Source organism: Rhamphochromis longiceps, linkage group LG13 (genome assembly GCF_057381845.1).
Source record: "Rhamphochromis longiceps isolate RC_006_pf linkage group LG13, R_longiceps_female_GT1.1, whole genome shotgun sequence".
Classification (NCBI taxonomy): Eukaryota; Metazoa; Chordata; class Actinopteri; order Cichliformes; family Cichlidae; genus Rhamphochromis; species Rhamphochromis longiceps.
Window position 1 is genome coordinate 5,927,557 of NC_140569.1, and position 26,216 is coordinate 5,953,772.

The 26,216-nt window shown below is 41.6% G+C and overlaps 2 protein-coding genes across 3 annotated transcripts; both read left to right on the plus strand.

Annotated features, from left to right (window-relative positions):
- Positions 1-463: 463 nt before the first annotated feature.
- On the plus strand, positions 464-19,510 carry plekha3 (pleckstrin homology domain containing, family A (phosphoinositide binding specific) member 3). The gene is made up of 8 exons (XM_085427267.1): positions 464-795; positions 6,938-7,054; positions 7,148-7,297; positions 10,062-10,183; positions 10,502-10,606; positions 11,659-11,702; positions 15,272-15,366; positions 15,724-19,510. Exons 1-8 carry the CDS (start codon positions 756-758, stop codon positions 15,831-15,833), a joined length of 783 nt encoding a protein of 260 aa, XP_085283393.1. The 5' UTR covers positions 464-755; the 3' UTR covers positions 15,834-19,510.
- A 990-nt stretch (positions 19,511-20,500) lies between these two features.
- Positions 20,501-24,488, plus strand: LOC146655271 (uncharacterized). Of its 2 annotated transcripts, XM_085427398.1 has the most exons (3): positions 20,501-20,628; positions 21,322-21,398; positions 23,708-24,488. In XM_085427398.1, exons 1-3 carry the CDS (start codon positions 20,625-20,627, stop codon positions 24,419-24,421), a joined length of 795 nt encoding a protein of 264 aa, XP_085283524.1. In that variant the 5' UTR covers positions 20,501-20,624; the 3' UTR covers positions 24,422-24,488. The 2 variants fall into 2 exon arrangements, with proteins under 2 accessions (XP_085283524.1, XP_085283525.1); XM_085427399.1 differs by lacking the exons at positions 20,501-20,628; positions 21,322-21,398 and adding an exon at positions 23,230-23,320.
- The last annotated feature ends 1,728 nt before the right edge of the window (positions 24,489-26,216 follow it).

The following is a 26,216-nucleotide window of genomic DNA, read 5'->3' on the forward strand; positions in this document are numbered from 1 at the left end:
CATTAAATAGCTGCAAATATAATAACTGAATTTCACATTATCAAATTCTAAATTACCGATTACGTTAACTTATGCTGCCTGGAAAGTGTCACTAGTCTGTTTATATTTGAAAATCATAGTGCTTCATTCTGTTCTTCCGTTAATTAATCGGGGAAAGGATTACAAATAAACCAAATTGTATTACAAAATCACAATTTCTACCTTAGTAAATTCAATTGTATGTATGACATTTTGCAAGCCTTGCATTTTTTAGGAACGTACATAAATATATTTTGCCAAATAAAATATTTATAAAAAATATCAGCGACAAAAACAGATATTAAATAAATGTAGAAGAAAAAATTATATATTTTAACTGAAACGACCATAAAATTGAAAAAAATAAATATTTGCGTAAATTCAAAGCAAATTTCCTTTTTGTATTTTTGCGTTCATGTGGAATGGCTGCTCCGGGACTCCGTAGAGAAGCTGGTGGTTTGTTGATATTTTTCTCCATCAGCTGAGTGGCCAGAAGTTAGCCGTCGAGTTTCCGAGCAGCTCAGAACAAATCAACACCTCAGCTTTATTTTTACCCGCTGACGCTGTCATTCAGCTGTCACAAACCACAAACGCTTCATTCATGTTTTACATAACCAGCGGTGCTACACAGAAAACCAAGGGTTACTGCGACCGTTAGCTACATATAGCTAGTGTTCGGCTGCAGCTAGCCTGGCTACGGAAAAGGCTAGCGACGTTAGCCGATGTGAAACGAAGACATGGAGGGGATACTTTACAAATGGACGAACTACATGACAGGTGAGTCTTTCTAAAAACTGATTTGAACTAGCCGTGTTAGTATTGAATAATGTCAGCCAATTTTATATATGTTACAAGTTTCTAAATTAGCAGGTTAGCTAACAAGCTAATATTAAATTAAAACTGTACATGTTACTGTGCGGCTGCTGTTTTTGGTTGTAAATTAATGTAATGTTGGATTTATTTTGTCAGAATTATGTTGCTAATCAGCGTCATGCCAATGCCAAGGTACTGCTGCAAAAACTTAGTTAAAGCATTAAAAGTCATGATATACCTTGTCGACATGGTGAAATGTAAGACATCACTAGATTGTAAATGCTGAGCTATCAAAGTATTCCAAGTAATTAGACGTGGAGAAACAGTAAATACAAGTTTCGGCATTTATTATGTTCACCGTTTTACCTACACATGGGTCTTTAGCGCTTAATTAAATTAAAGCATTGAAGAATTTAAAAGTCAGTTTGTCATGATCTTTAGAGACAGTTGGAAGCAGAGTTATTCAATCTCCACTGCATGCCAGGTTTACTGGCAAAAGTCATAATAATTCAGCAATTTACAATAGCCACATTACACAAATTACAAGTATGTTTTGAATATCTTCATTAAACTAAAGTTGTTGTTGGTGGTAGTGGTGGTGTATGTTTGCAAATCAAACAAAACAAGGTCATTTTGGTGAATGCTGCTGTCTTAAAATTATTCACCTTCTTCTTGGAAAGTGCATTTAGTTCTTTGCGGTGCACCAACGTGCTTTTAAGGCATCTTAGCCGTTCCTCAGATCCAAAGGCCTCAAGTTAGATTATATGAAACTCAGCTTTGGTAGATTTCATATTTGCTGGAGCCAGTAGTTTTCCCTGTTGTCATGGTTGCACAAACTGGGCTGTGCAGGCTTGACAGAAAGGTAGATGCATACAAATACCAATAAAAAGCATTATATTTGTCAAATCAAATGACAAAGTAGGTAGGTGAGCTAATTGCTGTGTATAGCTGTTATGGTCAGTGGTGTAAGTGAATCGATGACTAAAGTGCTTGTGTATGGAATCTTGTTTAGTGCAAGAAACCAAAATCCAAAGGATGTTTCTCAGGGAAGAGAACTACACATCAACTAAGCTCTAAGAGCTTTAATAGCGGACCTGCACAGAAGGCCGAGATGTTGCCGGTGTTGCTCAATGGAAATAAACACACACATAGACTGAAAAGAAGGTGGGGTCGAGTGGGTCTTCACAGAGTAAATAAAATTAAATACATTTGTGTGTCTAAACCTAAGAAGGAAATATTAGTGGATATATCACACCAAGGATGCCAGAAATGGAGCTCCCAGTTTAGAGCAAAGGAACTATAAATGTAGTAAATGTTTATCACTGTAAACTCTAAAATGTAATAGAGTAGAGTTTAAAGTAGCAAATGAGCTACTTAAATACAGGACTTGAGTGAATGTATTTATAGCCATCCATCCATCCATCCATCCATCTTCATCCGCTTTATCCGGAGCCGGGTCGCGGGGGCAGCAGCCTAAGCAAAGAGGCCCAGACCTCCCTCTCCCCAGCCACCTCCTCCAGCTCATCCGGGGGAACACCAAGGCGTTCCCAGGCCAGCCGAGAGATATAATCTCTCCAGCGTGTCCTGGGTCTGCCCCGGGGCCTCCTCCCGGTGGGACATGCCTGGAACACCTCACCCAGACCTCCCTCTCCCCAGCCACCTCCTCCAGCTCATCCGGGGGAACACCAAGGCGTTCCCAGGCCAGCCGAGAGATATAATCTCTCCAGCGTGTCCTGGGTCTGCCCCGGGGCCTCCTCCCGGTGGGACATGCCTGGAACACCTCACCCAGGAGGCGCCCAGGGGGCATCCTTGTCAGATGCCCGAACCACCTCAGCTGGCTCCTTTCGATGTGGAGCAGCAGCTGCTCTACTCTGAGCCCCTCCCGGATGGCCGAACTTCTCACCCTATCTCTAAGGGAGAGGCCAGCCACCCTTCGGAGGAAGCTCATTTCCGCCGCTTGTATCCGCGATCTCGTTCTTTCGGTCACTACCCACAGCTCGTGGCCATAGGTGAGGGTAGGGACGTAGATCGACCGGTAAATTGAGAGCTTCGCTTTTACACTCAGCTCCCTCTTCACCACGACGGACCGGTGCAGCGTCCGCATTACTGCAGCCGCAGCCCCAATCCGTCTGTCGATCTCCGGCTCCCTTCTCCCATCACTCGCGAACAAGACCCCGAGATACTTGAACTCCTCCACTTGGGGCAGGAACTCATCCCCGACCCGGAGTGGGCACTCCACCCTTTTCCGGCTGAGAACCATGGCCTCAGATTTGGAGGTGCTGATCCTCATTCCCGCTGCTTCACACTCGGCTGCGAACCGTTCCAGTGCGAGCTGGAGGCCCTCACCCGATGAAGCCAACAGAACCACATCATCTGCAAAAATCAGAGATGAGATTCTGAGGCCACCGAAGCGAAAGCCCTCCGCCACTTGGCTGCGCCTAGAAATCCTGTCCATAAAAATTATGAACAGAACCGGAGACAAAGGGCAGCCCTGGCGGAGCCCATCACCCACCAGGAACGAGTCCGACTTATTGCCGGCAATGCGAACCAAGCTCTTGCAACGGTTGTATAGGGATCGAATGGCCCGTAGCAATGGGCCAGACACCCCATACTCCCGCAACACCTCCCACAGGACACCCCGAGGGACACGGTCGAATGCCTTCTCCAAGTCCACAAAACACATGTAGACTGGTTGGGCAAACTCCCATGCACCCTCAAGTATCCTGGAGAGGATAAAGAGCTGGTCCAGTGTTCCGCGACCAGGACGAAAACCGCATTGTTCCTCCTGTATCCGAGGTTCGACTAGCGGACGAACTCTCCATTCCAGCACCCTGGCATAGACTTTCCCAGGGAGGCTGAGGAGTGTGATCCCCCTGTAGTTGGAACACACCCTCCGGTCCCCCTTCTTAAAGATGGGGACCACCACCCCGGTCTGCCAGTCCACAGGTACTGCCCCTGATCTCCACGCAACATTGCAGAGGCGTGTCAACCAGGACAGCCCTACAACGTCCAGAGCCTTCAGGAACTCGGGGCGGACCTCATCAACACCAGGGGCTCTGCCACCAAGGAGTTGTTTAACTGCCTCAGTGACCTCGCCCCCGGAAATTGGCGGGTCATTCCCCTCATCCCCAGACTCTGCTTCCTCCTCGGAAGACGTGTCAGTAGGATTAAGGAGGTCCTCGAAGTATTCCTTCCACCGCCTGACAATTTTCTCAGTCGACGTCAGTAGCGCTCCGCCAGCACTATACACAGTGCAGGTAGAGCACCGCTTTCCCCTCCTGAGACGCCTGACGGTTTGCCAGAATCTCTTCGAGGCAGTCCGAAAGTCTTTTTCCATGGCCTCTCCGAACTCCTCCCACACCCGAGTTTTTGCTTCAGCCACTGCCCGAGCCGCATTCCGCTTGGCCTGTCGATACCTGTCCGCTGCCTCCGGAGTCCCACAGGCTAACCAAGCCCGATAGGACTCCTTCTTCAGCCTGGTGGCTCCCTTCACCTCTGGTGTCCACCATTTGGTTCGGGGATTACCACCGCGGCAGGCACCAACCACCTTGCGGCCGCAGCTCAATGCAGCAGCTTCGGCAATGGAGACGCTGAACATGGTCCATTCGGACTCAATGTCCCCAGTCTCCCTCGGAATGCTGTTGAAGCTCTGCCGGAGGTGTGCGTTGAAGATCTCGCGGACTGTGGCCTCTGCTAGACGTTCCCAGCACACCCTCACTACGCGTTTAGGTGCACCAGGTCTGTCCAGCGTCCTCCCCCGCCACCTGATCCAACTCACCACCAGGTGGTGATCAGTTGACAGCTCAGCCCCTCTCTTTACCCGAGTGTCCAGAACATATGGTCGCAGGTCTGCTGATACGATTACAAAATCGATCATCGACCTACGGCCTAGAGCGTCCTGGTGCCACGTGCACTTATGGACACTCTTATGTTCGAACAGGGTGTTCGTTATGGCCAAACTGTGATTAGCACAGAAGTCCAATAACAAAGCACCGCTCGGGTTCAGATCAGGGAGGCCGTTCCTCCCAATCACGCCCCTCCAGGTCTCGCTGTCGTTACCCACGCGTTACCCACGTGAGCATTGAAGTCTCCCAGCAGGACAACAGAGTCTCCAGGTGGAGCACCCTCCAGCACCCCCCCCCCCCCCCCCCCCAGGGACTCTAAGAAGGCTGGGTACTCTGAACTGCCACTCGGCGCATAAGTGCAGATGACAGTCAGGACCCGTTCCCCGACCCTAAGGCGCAGGGAACAAACCCTCTCGTCCACCGGGAAAAACCCCAACGTACCGGCAGCAAGCCGAGGGGATATTAGAATACCCACCCCAGCCCGCCGCCTCTCACCAGGGGCAACTCCAGACTGAGACAGAGTCCAGCCCCTCTCCAGGAGACTGGTTCCAGAGCCCAAGCCATGTGTGGAGGTGAGCCCGACTATATCTAGCCGGTACCTCTCAACCTCACGCACTAACTCAGGCTCCTTCCCCACCAGAGAGGTGACATTCCATGTCCCTATTGCCAGTCTTGGCAGCCGGGGGTCAGTCCGCCAGGGCCTCCGCTCCTGGCCGCCACCCGGCACACAATGCACCCGACCCCTATGGCACCTCCTGCGGGTGGTGGGCCTGCGGGAGGATGGGTCCATGTCTCCTCTTCGGGCTGTGCCCGGCCGGGCCCCATGGACTAAGGCCCGGCCACCAGACGCTCGCCCTCGGGCACCCTCCCCGGGCCTGGCTCCAGGGCGGAGCCAGGTATTTATAGCATTAACTTAAATGTTGCTCAGAGGAGAACTGACAGCCACACACAACCACTGAGGGACGTATCTTCTGATGTAAACCAGCTGCATGGTAACAGGACCTGAAGTGGTGTTTGACCTTAATGATGCCAGCATAACATGTCTATTAATAATAGTGGCGGAGGACAAACTATACACTGCTTGTGACCTCAAACACTCCCACTGTCATCTGCTTTTTGTCAGTTGGAAACTGAATGTCATCAGAACAATCTCCTCTGAAGGGACATTTCTAAAGAGACTTAAATTTCCCTTTTCACTTCATTGTATGATCCCTTGCCAAAAACGGTTATAGTCAGAGTTAGAGTTCAGACACTTGAAGCAGGAAATGGTCAAGATTTTTGGCTTCAAAATGCACTGATTCAACCTCTAAGTATGGGCCCCTGTCTTTGTCATATTTAATGGTAAACTGAATATCTGTGGATGTTAAACAATCGGGTTAAGGTGATAAGATAGAGTATATTCAGCAACGTCCTCTGCCTTGTAGAGTTGGAAAATTCAGAAAGTGGCTTTCATGAGTTTGATCACTATCTTCTCTTGTTGTTGACCAGTCAAATCAAGAAAACCTACTGGGCAATAATAAATAGGGATGTACCACTTACTAAATTACAATGTTTAAAATAGGAATGTGGCTGATAGCAGATGCAAATATCAAGGTCAGTCTTTTTATGTTCTTTTTTTTTTTTTTCATTTTTTTGAGCCATCATAACTTCATGTTTACAACAGATGATTATTGGCCATTATATCCTTATCAGCACTGATAACAGCCAAAAAATGAAAGTTTAAAAAGTAAGGAAGGAAGTGACGGGAGAAATATTGATGTTGATGGTGCATAGTTTGCCCACTAGTGGGAAAATGTCTAAAAAGGGGAAAAATATCAGCATATATAGCAGATTTTTAGATCACCAGATATCAATATTGGCCTTGAAAATTCTGACTGTCCAGGCTGTACATGAAATTTCCAGGTTTGCGAAAGACACATTTTACTTGTTTAAAACTGCAACTAAATTAATTTTACTCTGTGTCACAATCTAGTGCCAGAATCTTTAAAAAAAATTTGTTTAGGTTTTTGTTTTGTTTTTTGTTATGCATGTTTTTGTTCCATAACCAACCTTTTTTTGCTACATCATGTTTTTTTAATTAAAATAAAAAAAAACAAAAAACAAATGTTAAACTGTAAAATTGAAACTAAATATCATTTTAAAATAAACAAAACTCGGGTGCAATTTTGAGAATATATAAAACCTAAAAAATCATGGAATTATAAAGTCAGTGTTGTCATTGATTTTTTTTGTATTAAACATGTAAGTTTTTTTATCTTCAGGATGGCAGCCTCGCTGGTTCGTCTTAGAGAACGGAGTCATCTCTTATTACGACAGCGAGGACGATGTTGGCAAAGGAAGCAAAGGATCCATCAAGATGTCCGTATGTGACATTAAAGGTTAGCTCCTCTATATCTCACCCATTCTCTCTCATGGTGCCACAAAAGCAAACATATCCATCACACTAACGCTCCTCATATTTTATGTCTCAGTTCATCCGACAGATACGACCCGTCTAGAGTTGATAATCCCTGGTGAACAGCATTTCTACGTACGAGCTGTGAACGCTGCAGAGAGGCAGAGGTGGCTCGTGGCTTTGGGGTCATCCAAAGCTGGGACACTGGACAGTAACAAACACAAAGGTAAGTCTGCAATGTCTGCTCTTTTTTCTCAGGATTGATCCGTGGGAAAATTACCTAACAAAAACTGGAAACCATTTCAGTCAGCAACAATTTAGAATAAATTACAAAGTAAAAGAACAAGCAGCCCAGTCTGCTAGTTCAATGTTATTCTGTGCGTACTTCACCACATGTCAGCCACGGGACAGCTGATGTGGCATAGAGAGACTTAAGAGGAAATGGTTAGCAGTTCAGAGATATTTAACAGCTGCTACACCAGCAGTTTTATCTGTGTGTTTACAAAGACTGCAAGCTGAGGTCAGGTGAGCCGACACCATTGAAAGACTCAGACCACCGTAATTCTTTGGCTTATCTCTCGCGCTCGGTCATTGTGTTTGGTCAGAGACAATATATAAAGTGAGAGTTTTATTACACTTTTTGTTACATTTACAGTAACAGCACCTTATAAACAGCTTGATTAAATATTTCACTTCTGCTATCTATTGGCAGCTCTGTATATGATTTGTTTGCTAAATGAGGAGGTTTATAAAAAGGAGAAACAGCAACTGCAGATGACAGCAGTATGCAGCATGTTAATGAGATTGTTTTATATAACCTGGTCCTGGTGTTATTTTTTTATCTTACAAACTAGATTAGTAATGTTTGTATTGCATGTATTGTCTTGTTTTATATTTAGTTTTATTTTATTTTTTAAAGTTAGGAAAGCAATATTTAGGTCAAGCCTGATGTTGCCTTAAACCAGGATGGACAATTATTTTCCCCAAGAAACTGGTTTTGTTGTGAAGGGCTACACCAATGAGTTAAATTTAGTTGTGCTCAATATTAATTTTATCTCTTTATAAACTGCTGCTGGTAGCAGTAGCAGTGGCTTTTACAATTAGGCAATAAAAACATGATATAGACATAATAAAAACTCCAGCCTTTCATAACTGTTTAATCAACATTCCCAAAACAAACCGAACAAATTGTATTGTTTTTGAAAAAATTTAAAGACCTTTAACTTTATACAAAATGCTTTACTATTTTACTCAGTCAGGATCAAAGTATGAGGTGGAAAAATGAAGGACAGTTGCATCAACAGCAAATCAAAGAGCTGTCTTTTTGCATCTGAGAGCTCTGGAATGTCCTCACATTTCTTCTCATAAAATCTCATAAATTTCTGCCCTCAGGCCCCAGACGCTTTTTAACGCTTTGCCCAGGTTGAGCTATTTGACAGCTGTGTGGTAAAGGCCACATGAGGCCAGGGCCATACAATGCTCAGGTCTACCTTAAACACTGTAAGGAATGATTCCCAGGTTCCTTGGTGCATCCTCAGCTATGACTTATCATTTTAGCCATTTAGCTGTCCACCTGTGGTCATTAATTACAGACTTAACCATTCATTATTGTATGTGAACATGATTCTCCTGTTGATATTACTTTATTTCATTCTGGAATTGCAAAATAAGCTGCTCAGTGTCTTTCATCCTGTGAGAGACTACTGTTGTGTTTTTTGATTTTATTTTGACACAATATGCATTACGGAGTGTGGATAGTGATATTGACTATTGGTTAGGGCTGCCACGATTTGTCGACTAGTCACGATTACGTCGACTATCAAAATCGTCGACGACTGATTTAATAGTCGACGTGTCGTTTGAAGCTTTGTAAGATCGCAAAAGACGCAGGAATAATAGCAGGATTTAAGAGTGTAATAACGGACTGAAACAGAAGATAGCAGCACAGCATGTACAAGGATGCCAGCTGCCGTTAAACCCCGAAGAAGAAGAAGCAGCTGTGTCCCAGAATTCATAGCGCGGCCCAGCTTAGTTTCCAACAATGGCGGTAGCTAGTTAGTTTTAATATTACTCTTATTATTCTTTCTGGGTCACAAAATAAACGTTTAACATATTTTCAGGCGAGAATGTAGCTGTGTAAACCTCAAATATCGGCTCAGTTTATCAGGACACCACATATTTTCAAAAGCGCTCCGACGTTTTCGGAGACGTCTGTTACCCACTAGCTCGATAGCTAGCCGGGGGCTAGGTCACTAGCGCCGTGAGAACACCGGACTCCCGGCAAATTGTTTTCAAACCCACCGCCGTCTTTCGCGACTCAGGTTAAATATATATGAGTCACTTAGATAAATTAAAAATGTTGTTGTTTGGCTTTTTTTTTTTTTTTTTTTTTTTTGTATTTTATTTGTTCCTGAGTAAATCGGTTTGTCTCAGATTAAAGTTATAGTTTTTACACAGCTGAATAAATGTCAAGCAGACAGCTGATTATCAGAAGTGTGAGATGCTGGAGAATATACTCCGGTGTCCTGTTATATTTTAGATAGCAAGGAGTTTATTAAACTTTACCGAAACAATCTGCAAATTTCATTAAAATTGAATAAACTATCATCTTGTCTTTATTTTTAGTTAGCACCTTAAAAGCTTAAAGCTGTAAGCTAATGATAGTTATATAAGAGCAGATGCTGCTGGTGCAATAAGCTGTAGTTTTACGTCCAGTGGATGATGATCTGATTAGTCGACTAATCGCATAAATAATCGGTGACTAGTCGACTATCAAAATAATCGTTTGTGGCAGCCCTACTATTGGTCATCTCAAAATCGAATAAGACATGGAGAAGGGTCGTCCAACTCTGCAACCCTTCCATGTACATTATCATGGAAATCTAGTTGTTTAAATATTTTAACATAAAACAGAAGTGAACAGTGGCATCATTTAGTTGATTCAGGTACACATTTATTAGTTTCCTGAACCCAACACTTCTGTCTGTCAGGTCCAGACTGTCTGAAGACAAAAATGTCTGAACTCCGCCTGTACTGTGACCTCCTCGTCCAGCAGGTCCAAACAATCCAATCACAGTACAGCGCTGACTCAGAGACCGCGCCGACTTCTGAGGTAAGAAACGGGGGTTCTTTTTACCTCAAACTTATCTTTACAATATTTCAAAGTTAGACTCAAATTATAAGAGTTTCTTTTTTCAGTACTTAAATGATATTATTTTGCTTTATTGTGTATATGTGAAAGAAATTATTTAAAAAGGAGGCATTTTACCATTTAAAAAAAAAAAAAAAGGAACCTTTAGTGCACACAAAAGACCCATCAGGCAGAAAGATGTCTAAAATTAAATCAAAATTATTTCTCAGTTTGAAGCTTGAAGGTATGTGAGTAAAAAAAAAAAAAAAGATGATTGGTTATTCGTCTGTGTGTCTTCAGGCCTCGCTCCTCAGTGCCACATGTGCCACTTTCATCAGGACTCTGGAGGAGTGTATGACCTTGGCCAATCACAGTTTGACTCCTGACCTCCGACCTCCTGAAAGGGTAATTTCACCTTCTCTAGCTAATCAAAAGCCTGTAATTTAGGTTTAGATTAATAAAAAAAAAGGTCAATAATATCTATTTTCTCTAACTCAAAAGTTGTTTAATTATTCAGTTACAGTAGATAAAAGATGTTTAATACAACATGAGTAATAATATTCAAGAAGAAACATCCTCCGTAAAATAAAATACAATTTTGTATCTTTGTTGACACGACCGATTTTTTTCATTTATATTCCTATGGTTTGTTCGAGTTTCACAATGTGCCCGTGATGTTCAGCAGTACAGAGTGCTCTGGTGCACAAAACCAGAGTCATTAGGCGTTCTGTAATTGGATAGAAATATTGTGTAGTTGTAGACTTGGCAAATAACAGTGTGGCATAATTGTTTTATTGTAGATTTTATTTTGTACTCATACACTCAGGGTAAAACATTGAAGCAGACGTGACAGGAGAGGTAAAGAAAACACTTGACCTCGAGCAAAATGTTATCTTCACTGATTAGTTTACTATATTTTTACAGTAAGAAAGAAATCGAACAGAATTCAATAAAAATGTTACTTTGATCTTTTACTTGTTTCATTTATAAACAGACCAATACTTTTTTTTATAAGGTGATGACTCTGTTTTGTATTTTGAAAGGTGCACCAGTCACTCAGGTTACCCTCACACAATGCACAAAAATGATCAAACTGTTCAGTCAATTTCCATTTTTAGTCTCAGACACTTTTCATTTCCTTTTACTTATTTTGTATTCTTTTCACTGTACTTTGAACATTGTAATACCAATACCTACAGGCATAATAAAAAAAAATCTTAATCTGCAACAGAATAATTCCAATAATGCTCAAGACGCAGGTCTTTATTTAGACGTGCCAGATGGAAATAAAAAGTTAACAAAATGGCTTAAAGTCTAAATGTTTTCTCATTTTACAGCTCATCGAGGGATCAGAGATATTTAGAACAAAAACAAAAGTGAAGGTCTTGAAATTGTTATCAGGTTTTAATTGAACTTAAAAAAAATCTAAATGACCAAATGTGTCACTTTCTGTACAGATGAAGCGGTCAATCAGTCACCCTGGAACATACAGCTTTGACAGGTGAGTGAAACACGTACACAAACCATCATGAATTTAAAGTTGTAACAAAAAAGAGGTGACTTAAATTCATTCAAAGTCACATTTAAAGTTTCTTGTAGACTATACTCAAGTTTGTTTATGAAGCATATTTATTACAAACATGTTGTTCAAAGATCTTTACGTGGGAAAAAAAACCCTTGGATGCACCAGGGGCGATTCTAGCTTCAAACTTTTATGCAGGCTCAGCCTCCAATCATAATGTCATGCACACAATGCCTTGCAGTTACAGCATTGTGTTACAACTTGCCTTTAAAAGCAATTCAATTCAATGTGTTTTCACAGATTTAAAAGTAATAAGCTGGTTTTAGGGTGGATCGTTTAGTCTGAGGCAAAGACTCGATCAGAGTTTTCAAACTAGAATTTTTAGGAGGAAGTTAAAGAACAATAAAGTAGATACAAACATGCACAGCATTGTTTCAGTATTACTACTTAAAGTAAAATTATTCAGTACAGACACTGAAAAATCATCCTGGACAGGAAGCAGACTTTTACGTGAAAGTTTTTGAATTTGTACAAGCTTTCAATCTGACCCTGTTCTCCAAATAAGAAAGGAATTACTGGAATGCTGATTTTGGCCTCCAGGAGGCAGAAATGTAGTATTTTAAATATGTCAATCTGAACTGGCACAACTCAGTGTAGACTTTACTACAGCAGGTACTGAAGAGTACTGGAGGATGGACACGTCACACACTAATTATTATTGTCACATATTGGCATTTTATAGTCCGTGTGCAGTGCTTTGCACACACGTCACCTTCTGACAGCAGAGTCACCATCTACCTGAGAGCTAATTCAACAAAGTGACTTGTTTTGTGTGTAGCATGATTGCCTTTTTAAAAAAATAAATAAATCATGTTTTGTTGATGGATTCTGTAAAAAGTCTCGTTCCAATGGTTGGACTGAGATGCATGGCAGGACACTTTTTAAAGTAATGGTGTTACATACATCTGTTACTGGGAGATGTTAAAATTATAAAGTAAGTGCTTTTTCAATTGCTGATGACTGCTGCATCACATAAGAATGAAATAGATGTTAGGATATTTATCAGACTCAACTTCATTTGTTCACTTTAGTGATTTAAAATCTGCTGACATTAATGCCTAGCATAGACAGCAGGTATTATTAAAGCAAATAAAACCTGTTAAACCCTCAAGTGACTGCTATTTTAGCCACTGAAATGACTGAGTGGGTTCATTTATGACTCCATTAGATTTTGTACAGGAAACCTTTTTCCTTTTTCCTTACAGCTTTATGTGTTAATGATGCCTATACTATTTACTTTTCCCATGACAATATTCAGTTATTGTTTATCAGTAATATGTTTTGGGCACAAAAGCATCAACCTCACAAAATGTCAGTTTAGTTGTTTTCATCGTGAGTTTGGGTCTCAGGTGTCTGCTAGTTCTCGTGAGCACCACTTCACTGCGAAACATCACTTTGCACATAGAAAATTACACCAAAAATTTGTCCACAGTGTTAAAACAAAAAATAAATGACCCACCTAACTACCCATTAACCCTGTCACACCTGTGAAAAGTTGTAACACCTCACTTGGTTACTTCAAGGTTAAGTGTTCATACGTCACTCCGCTTTACAACAGTTTCTACTCCTTCTGTACTTGTGTCTTGGATCTTTTGGGGGGGAAGCTGTTCACACACCATGCAAAAAATAAACTGAATATTTTAATTTTTGTTGTTGTTGACCTTTACAAATCAAATGTAACGGCTCTTCACCAGTTTCTCAGAAACCAAACTAGTTCTTTAGGTTTTCTCAAATCTGTTGAATGAAAATGACTGTGAGGATTTAAAGGTCCCTTCATTTTTGTTGCTGGTTCATTTAACTTTCAGAGGATGTCATTCTCTGTAAAGAGGACAAAAAGCAAAGCAAGCGATAAAATTTAAACTCATGATTGTGGAAAAAAAAAAAGGTTTTATGTGAGATTTGATGTGCAATTGAACACATGAGACATCAGGATGAAACTAAATATTTACAGCACAACCTGTAAAGTCCAGTGTGATAGTGCTGAGTCACAAGACTGACAGATTAATATGAGTGCAGTAATAATGTTTACGACAGTGAGTGGCTATGAAGCAGCCCAGTGGTCTGAGTGGAAATTGTACAGTATTATGAAGATTATATATTGCATTTATTTAATGAGTAACGACAGCTTGTTTATGTTCTTGTGTTTTGGAGTCTGATTGTGTGATGAGCAAATGCTCCTGCATCGTCTCAGATGGAAGCGGGGCTTTGCTCCAGAAGCAGGTTTAATGGAAAACTGGAGGCAACTCTGGGTTTTCTGTTGTAGTTGGACTGCAGAAATCCCAGGTCACATAACTCACTCACTGGCTGCTTTTCTTCAACAAACCCTGAATATAGTAATGATATTATTTATTGATAATAATAATAATAATAAGAAGAAAAAACACAATAATAATTAATAATAACTGAACTAACTCTGATCAGCTGATAACTAACTCAGTTATCAGTTTAATAAACTTGCTTTCTGTAAAGGAGCAGTTGACAGTCTAGATAGTTCATTTATTTTTACAGATTTTGTTATTGTTTCAACAACTGATAATTAAGCTGGAATCAGTTGGAAGCTTCGTATAAATATGTAAGAGTTCTTCTCACATGTTCAGGACTTCTTTAGCATTAGAAATGTTTATTTATATAATTTAGCACGATTCTGATTGCAGTTTGATCTCTAACTGGACAGGACTGTCGAGTCCGATGTCACTTTTGCTTGTTATATCAAATGTGATTGGTAATTGCTGAAATAAGGCAGTCTTAGTATTATGGAAAAGCACCTAATAAGCTGCCTTTCCATAATTCTAATGACCATGGCACCTAGTGTCTGCCTTATTTCCAATCTAGACATAAACATTTGCCACACAAAGGCTCATTTGACTGCAGTGCAGATGCGTGACAGGCTGTGCTGCATCAGCAGTGTAGTTCTATAATTTCAAAACATAATGATTTGGGGAAAAAAGAAGTTTCTGTATAAATGTCCATTTCTTAGATTTGGAAATAAAGCAGACACTAGATGCCATGACTGAAATTAAACAATACTGAAGCAAATGCTGTATGCGGTGGCTAACCGCCTAACCATGTTTCTGTCAAGGTTGGCGGGGACCACAGTATTGGGAAGTCAGACAAACACACAATAGTTGAAAATATTTCAAGTTTGGAGAAGAATTTGTTTGACACTGTGTTGCTAAATCCTATCAGCTGAGATTCTCCGTTGTTGTTGTTTGAGGGCAGCTAAAGCTTGCATTGTTGCTTGTCAGGGTCAGGGTCCTGTGGGCAGCAGTCTGAGCAGAGATGTCCAAACATCTCTTCCTTTTACTTCTTGGTAGTTTTGTTCTCCTTCTGGCTAATAGGGGTAAATATTTGTGGATGACTTTTTTTTTTTACTGTTCACAAAACCTCCCCATTAAATTACAGCTGTAAGACACACTTGTTAAATAACACTACTGCGGTGAGAAAGTTTTCAGTTTCTCTCAATCTTTTTCATTACTCCTCCTCCTCAGGTCAGGTGTACTGAAGGAGTACGTGAGTGGAGGTCAAAGGTCAACTCAGCGGAGAAACCGTACCAACTCTGACAGCTCGGTTTATGATACTGAACGTAAGACATAACATCTTTTTATAGTCTGCATAAGTGACACTTCAGAACTAAATAAAGAGAAAATAGTAGAGAGACTTAAACACATTAAGTTTTTAAGTGATATTATATGAGCTAATTAGTATAAGTAGGTATAGTTACATTCAATATGAATTCTTACAACTGAGCTGAAAACATGTTTTGTATTCAGTACTGAGAGTTAAAGCCTGTATGACCCTTGGTTGAGTTTACCAATGGCTGTTTCAGTGAGTGGTTTAACTACGTTCTTTGTAGCTTTCTGCACTTTCCGCTGTGTAACTCGATTTTGAGAATCCTGAATGAAAGCGACCCACCTGTTAATATATTTGTTTTGTTTTCCAGGTTTGCTGCCTGCTCTCAACGGTGACTCGTCCTCCATTCCCGAGGAGAGGGCAGGCAGTGTGAGCCCAAAGACCACGCCCACTGACACAGACACTGACCTTTCCATCTGAAGACCCCAAGATGCCCATCCAAACCCTGATAAACTCTAGAAGATGTCACAAACGCCACCAGATCATTATTTGCTGAGATACTGACACCATTACACCAAGGATGAACATTTTCGTTGTAGGAACGTCCTTCACAAGCTGTTTCTCAGCTAATTGCCAAACAAAAGCACTTTGGATTCATTAGCTTTCATTTCATGAAGTCTTTCAGTTGCACAGTATACACTAGACTGACGGAAATTCAGTCCCAAGCTGAAGTTCGAGAAATTGAGAGTATGAATTATATGAAGCTTTAACCTGATGAGGTGAGAGGACTCCACACTGTTAACCTTTCAGATTTAACCATGGATACTTTTGTAGTCATGTAGTTGTACTTGAAGTCCACATCCTGGATTCAAGGAAAATTGTAAGTATCCCCAGTCGATCCAGCGAATTTCCTCAGCTGGAACCAGATGATTGTATCAGGCAGCTCCATGACGCAGTGTGGACACGATGAACTATGAATTCCTGGTTTCTGGAACAATTAGATGCCAGGGCTGCTTTAATCAGAATGTACTGAAGGTTTGTTGTGTTCTGAGGTTTGTTTGTGCATCCAAAAACTGACCGCAGAGCCAAAAGTTTTGTTCAGTGGCACTTAGACAGGATGTTGAAATCCAGCAACTGTGACGCAAAAGCATCTATTTTTCTGGCTTTTCCTAAAGAGCCCCAAATTACTTCTTTCCTCCCGTCTTCTGTGTTCTTCTTCCAGGCCTCCAGCTGAGCTCATTGCCGAAAGCAAAGGCAAAAAAAAAAAAAACGTTCTCCATCACTCTCCGTCCCTGCTTTAACGAGTCTGCTTGTGTCTTCAGATGTTTGCCAAAACATAATCACCTGCATTAAAGCTGCCACCTTTCTTTTTCCAGGCGGTCATGCTCAGCCTGGACCGTGTTACGCTCTTTGCAGCTTGTCCTCGTTTTGAGCCGAGTTTCACCTAAACTCTTAAGACAAGTGAACAGAAATACTAAATTTCAGATAATCTAGCTGGGAATGTGAGCAAATCTTTGAATTTCTTAATTATTTCCTTGAAGATGTGACCCTGACACCACTCATTTTAGGGTGAATATGAAAACTGAGCTTTTTAGCAATCGGTCACTGACATGACTGAAGCATTAATGCTAGCTCAGATCATATTATATTTGTGTGTGTGGTCACTGTGTCAGATTAGGAGATGTTTTAGAAGATGGATTCAGTTTTGGGATTTAATTGAGGCGGAAGTGCCTTCAAGCTGCATTCCTTTTGATTGCCAGCAGGGGGCGACTCTTTGTGCTGCCTAGTCTTTGTGGAACTGTGAAGGTCGTTTTGTAATTTACTAAAGTCAGAAAGGAGAATCATCCAGGTGCACTCGTAGACTTATGACTTTTCAGTTATTTGTCCTCTGTTTCTTGGTCACATTCATCACTTGTTCATCAAAATTCTCTTCAAAACAACCGAATGGTGGCGGATAAAAACTTTGCCTTTTGAGAATGAGAGTCACCACAGATGCCACATCCCAGTCAGTCACACTTGTTATCCAGCCTTTTCAAATGAGAGAACCAAAGTGTTGTGTATAAACTGACATATAGTCTGTTTTACAGTCCTGCGTTTCCAACACTGGCAACATCGTTTCTCTTTTGTTTTTGTCATTTTCAGCTTCACGGAAAACTGGAGAAGGTTCCGGAAACTGAAGCGTAAAAATCAAAAACCTTATCTGAACCTTACTGTGATCTGATCTCCTCTTTAAGGTCATTTTCAGCATGTCTTTTTCTTTCCTCCATTCTGACCACTCTCACTGTGTGACTTCACCATGGACCTCACATTAGTGCAAAGAACGAACATCAACTTTTACTTTAAACTGATCCAGAGTTTGTGGATGATCATCGTTGGTGATGAGAGCTGAATCTTTAGCTATGACCAAGCAGTTTCCAGTCAAAGACCAGAGTTTCCAAGTCCAAAGGCAGCACATCAGGTTGAGGAAACTTAGAAGAACGCTCTGCATTTTTTTCAACATTTATCTGGTTGTGCATCATGGATTCGTTCCCCAGCACAAGGCTGTGGATACAGAGTTCTGCTGTAACATCCTGAGGTGTCTGAGGGAGGAGATTCAGATGCAACGATCTGAACTGTGGGGATTTTCAGCCACAGACATTCAGGCTTCGCTCACCACCTGTCTAACTCCCCAGATTTGCCTCCCTGTGACTGTGTTCACTTCCTGAAAGTATAAAATCATGAGAAGTATAACTGTTCAGACACACGAGAGGCGATCAAGCGGCGTCGCAGAGGAGCGAGTGCAAGGAGACAGCAGCAGTCATCTAAAAACTGCAGCCACACTGGTGATCAAACGTTTACAGTGTTTGATTTTCACATGTTGATTCCCAAAACCTTATCAAACTTTAAAAATATGTAAAGCTTAACGTTTCAGACGATGATGTATTGTTTGCAAAGTGTTGTCTTTGTAAATTTCTTTCTGAGGAGCTGCAAGGAGGAAAAAACGTGTTTGTGCCATTTGAAAAACTGCCTTCAGATAGTATCCACAGCAGGATAAACAGTGTTCACCACCAGAAAATAAAAAAAAAAACACAAGATATATAATTTTCTGTGGCTCAGACACTCTAAAGGTCAAAGTGACACATTGAGTGGAAGAAGACATTTAGATTTGTGTGCGTGTGTGAGAGACGAGGAAGGCTGTCCCAAATCTTCACACATCACCTTTGAAGTCTGCACAGTGTCGTGTCACGTCACGCCACGCTTGCGTTGTTGTTCAAACACAGAAAAAGTAGTCATGTGAAAACAAAGCAAACACAGTGATGCTCACCAACGTTCCCGGCAGAATACTGAACTGAAAAAACCCCCCAAATATTTGATGCCGTAGTGCGTTTGTGTTTACCTTAACGTCACTCGTGCCAATTTAGATGGACCACGTCTGTTGTATCCTAAGCTTTGTGAATTTTGTGGGTGTTTTGAAACAGACAGTTTTCCTGGTAACTTTACAGTACTTTCCCTTAACATCCATTTTTCTTTCATGTGGTGACTTTTGCACTCCAGAGTCTTTTTTTAAAAAAATATTTGAGAACTAAATAAGTGGATTATAGTGACAATGGTACTGCGTGTTGGAAACAGTGATGGCTGTGAAACTTTGAAAGCTGCAGCCTTAAATATATGAAAACTTCTTGAAACTTTTCTTCTGTGTATTATTCTACTCGAATGTCTGTTCACTCTCTGTGATGAAGACCCAGAGGTGCATTTCCTGTGTATAATCAGAGCTGCACACAGTTTAAACTTTGGATGTTAGCTTCATGTCCTGTCACTGACCTGTGATGTTACTCTCATCTGCAGAGAGCTGGTAGATCTGTATTTGATCATTGTGTGGGCCCATATAAAATAAAGTCTACATTTTGCCAAATTTTCAGACTTGATAGCACGACAACAACGCTTAATGAGCTTTTGCTTCTCTGACTACTGACGTGGTCCACCGGCTGGTTCGGGACATATTTGGGCCTCATATATGATCCATTTTCTGTCCAATAACACAGATGATAGATTAAATCGATCAAAAACTGGACTTTTTTTTAATTTTTTTATTATTGAATCACTTATTAATACAGTGAATTTTAAAAAAAAGTTTTAGATTTACCTTTACCTATGGTCGTGAGCTTCAGTTAATGACCGACAGAATACAGTTGACACCGCTTCTCTGAATTGAAAGAGCCAGCTGACATAGTTCGGACTTCCAGGGGCAGATCCAGCACACTCAGGAGAGATTGTGGCTCTCGGCTGGTTTGGGAATTTCTCAAAGAGCAGGAGGTGGGAGCATCCATGCCCCTGTGCCCAGAGAAGCCGTAGACCATGCATAAACAATGAGCTGATGAATGCAGGGGAGAGAACTCATCAGAATATATTTGCTGAGCTATGTAAGAAGAATATTACAAACTCTAGATATATGAATTTTAAAATAAATATAAAGATGTTTTTCTTGCTGTTCTTTTGCATCCAGATATTGAGATCCCGCCCATATCTTAATGAGTCATCTTTGCAAGTACGGGGAGGCTGACTGTGTTACGTGTAAGCCGCCCTTTCCACATTTCCATGCTAAGCGAACTGTTTAGCTGTAGATTCATGTGTTCAGGATTCTTTGGAACCCCCCCCAAATAAATAAATAAATAAATATCCTGCCCTTAAACACCTCAGTCAACAAGCTCTGATGTGAGAGATCGAAGCTTAAATATTACACTCCTGAGTTACTCCCAAATCTCTTTTTTTCTTCTTGCGGATTATTTTGTATTTGTTGTGGCCAAACCAGCAGAGATTTTCATGCCTTAACTGTCTCTGAGTGACGTAAGTGGTTGTATCAGATCAGATTTTCATTGTCTGAATAAAGAAATGTTTGAAACTGAAGGTGGTTTTTTTTTCCTTTCATATTTAAGGGTTTATATAGACCTTTAACACGCATGCATATACTACCTGCCCATAAATCAACAGCAGTTTAAGACTTTTAATAGGAGCTTTGTGTTTATTCAGCTGGTGGGAGGTTGTGGAGGGGCCTGGACGATGATCCTGTTGCGTGTTTACAAAAGGTGTGTGTATGCATATGTGCTTGTGTGTGTCGATCTGTGGTTGGAAGTCGGCTCTTTATTTTATTTATTTTCTGACAGCGATGAGCTCAGTGTGTCTCTTCCTCAAACAGCACATATCAAAACGCCCTCACCTGACACTCATTTGCACAAAGACACGCAGGTGTGTGAAGCAGAAGTATCCCGGACCTGAGGCAGAGAACGGGGAAGCATGGGTGAGTGCGCTTTGTGATAAATGAATAACTTGTTATCTTAAGAAGTAGCAAGTACAAACTTTACTATGCCACACATTACGCAGGGTTAACAGCTGAAATTGGTTAGGACTGTTTTTCTCACCAATTAATCTGCTCAGTCTGTACTGCTGCAAACTGAGTGAGGACATATTTTGTTCTTTGACAGAAAAAATCCTGAGCCTGAAATCATTCATTAGTTATCAAAACGACTTTAAATCAAAATGAACATGACCTCATATGTTCTCAAATAGCAAATGTGAATTCCTGTTAATCTCAAAGTACTTGAGCCCAGACTCAGTCACTTAAATGTGATTTGTAACATTTTGCTCAAACACTAGTAAATAAGTGTAATTTCTCTGGTTTGTTTTCCAACTGGGTTCAGTTTTAATACGGATTATTAATGGGTTGGTAGTATTTTTTTTTTTATTGTCAGCTAAGAAAATGTAACCATTCAACTTCTTGCTAGTGTGTTGAAGTAGGACAGGTGTTTTCAAATGTTGTGTAATGAGAGGCCACAGGTGATTGTGCGTTTGTATATTCATGTAGAATCTAGAATTCAACAAACTGTAGCTTCAAAAAAACCCTAACACAAATAACCACCTGTCTTTCTTTTTTGTTATGCGTGTAGTTGTGCATCTTATTTCCTTCACGTTTTCTTCTCCATCTGATTTCTAGACGAGTCTGGAGGACTTCACTCAGATTCTGAACAAAACACTGAGGACAATCAAGCACATCGTCAAAAACAATCAAAGGTATTAACTTATGTTAGTATTTAGTATTTATTTATTTATTGTCATTGTCAAGAACAATGAAATTGCGTTTGGGGCTTCCATACAACCCAAAAAAAAAGAAGAAAATAATAAATACCCCTTAAAACCCAAGTGTACATATTTAACCCAGTGTGACTCCAATGCAATAAGACAATCCTTAGCAATAATGTTCGTAGAAATTCAGACAAAGACCTGAGAAACATGACAAAATACAACAATGCAACCCATTCAATATTATTGTACTGTGAGATATGATATCAGATATGATAGTTATCTATTTAAGAAAGAGGGGGGGGGGGGGCAGGAGGGGGAAGAGAATAAAGATATGATGCACCAATGCAGACCAGTTCATTGCTATTAAGAAGTTGGATATGGTTATTGTCCGTGAGAGGGGGGCAGAGAGTTCAGGAGCCTCACAGCCTGTGGATACAGGCTGTTGGCCAGTCTGGATGTTCTGGCCTGTATAGACCTGTACCTTCTCCCTGAGGGCAGCAGATGGAAAAGGTGGCGCGCAGGGTGATGTTGGTCCCGCAGGATACTGTGCACCCTCCTCAGACAGCGAGTGGGGAAGATATTACTGATCTCTGGCAGACTTGTTCCAATAATTCTGCCAGCTTCTTTCACCACCCGCTGGAGTGCTTGCTGATCGGCCTTGGTGCAGCTGGGGAACCACACTAGAAATCCATACGTCAGAACGCTGCTGATGGCACAGTTGTAGAAGTTCAACATCAGAGATCTGGGAATGTGTGCGCTCCGCAGTCTCCTCAGGTAGTAGAGGCGCTGTTGGGCCTTCCGTACAACTGAGGTGATATGGTTGCCCCAGAACAGGTCCTCGGTCACAGTTACCCCCAAGAATTTAAAACTGCTCACCCTCTCCACCGCCTCACTGCCAATGAAGAGAGGCAGATGGTTGTTATGACCCCTCTTCCGGAAATCTACAATGATCTCCTTGGTCTTTTTGGTGTTTAAGACCAAGTTATTGTCGTGGCACCATGACTCTAGTTGTTGCACCTCTGTCCTATAGTTTGTCTCATCATTGTTGGATATAAGTCCGAGCACTGTAGTGTCATCTGCAAACTTAACAATGAGATTGGACGCGCAGGAGGAAATACAGTCATGGGTGAAGAGAGTGTATAGCAGAGGGCTCAGAACACACCCCTGAGGGGCACCGGTGTTGACCACAAGGGTGGAAGAGGTGTTCTTACCCACTCTGACACTCTGTCTACGGTTAGTGAGGAAGTCCACAATCCAGTTGCACAGAGAGGAGTTAAGTCCCAGTTGGTGGAGTTTGGGACGGAGTTTGTATGGCCGGATGGTATTAAAAGCCGAGCTGTAGTCTACAAAGAGGAGCCGTGCATAGGTGTTCCTGTGTTCCAAGTGCTTCAGTAATGTGTGCAGCACTGTGGCGATCGCATCCTCGGTTGACCGGTTCTCCCTGTATGCAAACTGGTGCGAGTCCAGGGATGGTGGAAAAGCAGCTCTGATGTGTTTAATGACCAGTCTCTCCAGGCATTTGGCGGGAATGGGGGTGAGTGCCACAGGTCTGAAATCGTTCAGACATGTGACATTTGACTGTTTTTAAATGATGTGAGAAATTGCCGCTTGAAAGAGATCTGTTGGTTTTTAAATTCTTAGACTGTATCCGGGTAGAGTTTGTGTGACTCACAGCTCAAAATATTCTGCATCTGTCAGACAAAGGTTTGTTTCAGCCCTCAATTCCCTTAAGTCAGTGTCCTCTGATTGGCTGCTCCTGTAAACAACAGGTTTGAAAATGAAGGGGTGGGGCTTAACCATAATAGGAATTTTCCTTCTGTATCTATGAAGCCTGAGTTCATTTCATCAGCGACTTTTCCATGCTCTTACAAACCATATTATCGTATGCGAGCTCAAGTTCAGTAACACAGGTAAGCAGAGTTTATCAATCCAGAAAAGGTGGGCCTTGTATTTTCTGTTGGGATTGACTCACTTTTAGGGCCAAATTCGGCTTCATTTTTAAGTCCTGGATGTTTCCAACTAGTCAAAATATGGTCGCTTCTGGATCCTAACAAACATGGCAGCAGTCAAAATGTTAATACTGAGGCTATAAGTCCAGTTTAACAGGTTTAATGTTTTTTCTTTTCTACAATATTTGTGTAAATCTGGGGAATTGCCAGCATTGTTTCAGTGTTGTAGGAGGAGGACCTGCATGCATGTCCTTATCTCCTGCTGATTCTACTCCAAAGTGAGCTGATACAACCAAATTTCCCCTTGTGGGACAATTAAAGGATTATTCTATTCTATTCTAACTCCAGAGTCTATCTCGCTGCCCTGACTGCTACAACCACAAGGCACACTTCAGGTCTCGGTGGGGGGGCAGGAGTGAGTCCAGCTCATCTGACGAAGACTTTGGATCAGAGGTTAAGTCCGACTCAGAAGCAGAGTCCAGTTCCAGCAGCAGTTGCTTTACTGGGAACGTCGTAGAAGAGACACCAGTGAGGCCTGTGTGTGAAGACACTGCTGAACCTGATTCTGGAGGGCAGGATGGTGACAGGCGAGCGGAGACATCTGAGACTCCAGAGGATAAGGGAAGGATGAAGGGGATGCTCAAAAGACCTCGGCTAACCAAGTCTGTCAGTCTCCTGCCCCACCCTCGCCAAGTCACCTCCACCCTTCACCTCCAGGTGCTGCCCCAAAAACACAAGAATGACACCACCTACACCATCTGCCGACCAGAGAGAGGGGGAACCTTAGGAAGAAGAGACAATATCCCTCCCTCTGTACCATTCCCATGCCCGCGGCAGCCACCACATCTTCAGCCTGACTATATTCCTCCTCTCGTACGTCAGGGTCAATATATACCTCCACCTCTGCACACGTTTCCTATGTTATATGCACCTCTTCAGGCTCCAAATGCATCCTGCACACATCTGCAAACACTTACTGCACAACCATGCCAGTGTTATTACTGTATGTACTTTCCTCACACACACTGGAGTCATTACAGCAGTACACAGCTGCCCTGGTAATACAGTGCCCTGCAGTGTTGTATACAGCCCTTAAGCATGTGAAAAAACCAATAAAGAAATGTGAATATAAGGCATTAAATTAATGTTTTGTCATTGTAAACAATAATGCAATAATCCTGTCTGGGAGAGTGGACCTCCCCTGCATACATCACATGCATGCAATCGTAAAGGACAGTTTTGTTTGAATCCTGCGTGGAAACCTCATCTAGTAGGAGGGGCTTATAAACAAGAGAGAGTCACATAAGGACTGCTCGATCATCAAATTTGTATTTTTTTTTATATTACAGTTTTAGTTAAATGTCATTTTGGGAAGTCTGTCCTTGAGTAAAGTATCCGTCAAAACGGCGACGAAATGAGTTACTTTTTATCAGTTGTAGGTGGGAGGCCTTTTCAAACACCAGGGTTCAGAAAGTACCAGCTTGTAATAAATTGTTCTGTCTTGAGGTGAAAGTGTTCGTGATGAAGCTGTAAATCTGAATTCTGATGACCTGCATGAAGAATTCTGCTACTTTCAGCTGCATTCACAAGATTTCACCAAAGCCAGTGCCTCTGTATCTGGCAGATTTTAATGCTGGACTCTCGCTCTGAAGCAACCCCTGAAGAATTCGTGTCATCTCCTGGAATGCTGTATAGATTTTTATTAAAGACATTTACACATCGAGCATTAATGATATGCCTGGATCCAGTAATATTTTCTCGCTGTGTCTCCTTCTGGTCTAAAGTTTCTAGATACACCACAACACATTCTTACGAAATTTCTTTCATCGGCATCAGTCAACATTTGTTTTATCCTTTATTCTGATTTTTATGTTGGGTTTATTATGGTAGTCTTGATAAATAACATCTCAGGTGGGAGTGATTATATCTCTCTCCCCCCAACCTGTGTTGTACCTTGTCCAGTCGTGACAGCAGTCCCTTCTTACAAATGTCAGAAGAAGACTATTGCTAATAGTTTTTGTCATTAATGCGGCTGTTGGGTATGAAAGATGCCTATAGACAACATTTGCAACCCATTTCAAGAGCACCCTATTTTCATCTCTTGCCTACCAATGCCTTCTTGTTTCTGCCCCTTACTGGATATACTGGGACTCGAACTTAAGACTCTGGCTCTAAAGGCATGTAGTCCTACCGCTATTCTATATCTATCTATATATACATTATTTGGGTTGGTGTGGTTACCAAAGGTTTTGTAATGTGTATGGTGTTTTGTGGGTGAGAGTGAGACTGAGGGTTTTTAGCATATTTGATTATTTTATTCTACATCTATCTTGGATATTTATTATTATTATTTTTACAGTGGATAATATCATCTAAAATTTTGTTGTTTTTTTTACTTTGGACCAAAACGAGTTGACTGATGGATACTGCATTGCTTAAATGGCTAAAAAGACCAAGATAAGATCGGCTCTTAGCGATCTGTCAGATGTTCTCATTTCTTTCCTTTTTCCTTAATGTATTCCATTATCCTCTCAAGTACTCACAGCAATTCTGGTAGAACATGTTACCCGTGATCTCACGTCATGCCCCGCACAGAGGAACTCGACTGTTACGAGGGTAAAATGCAGGTGCTTGTACGCTGCAGATAACACAACAGTCTTTTCTGTCTCACCTTCACAGAACAGCATTGGACGGTTTCCAAGTGCATGAAAAAACTAACAAGAGGCTCTTTGTATGATGCGTGTGTGGTTTGTTCCACCTACAGTAGCCACCAAGTTTCCAGATGTCTCCACTGCGACACACTGTTTCCACTATGGCTGCCAGCACACGCACAAACATGCACTGATGTCATTGATGG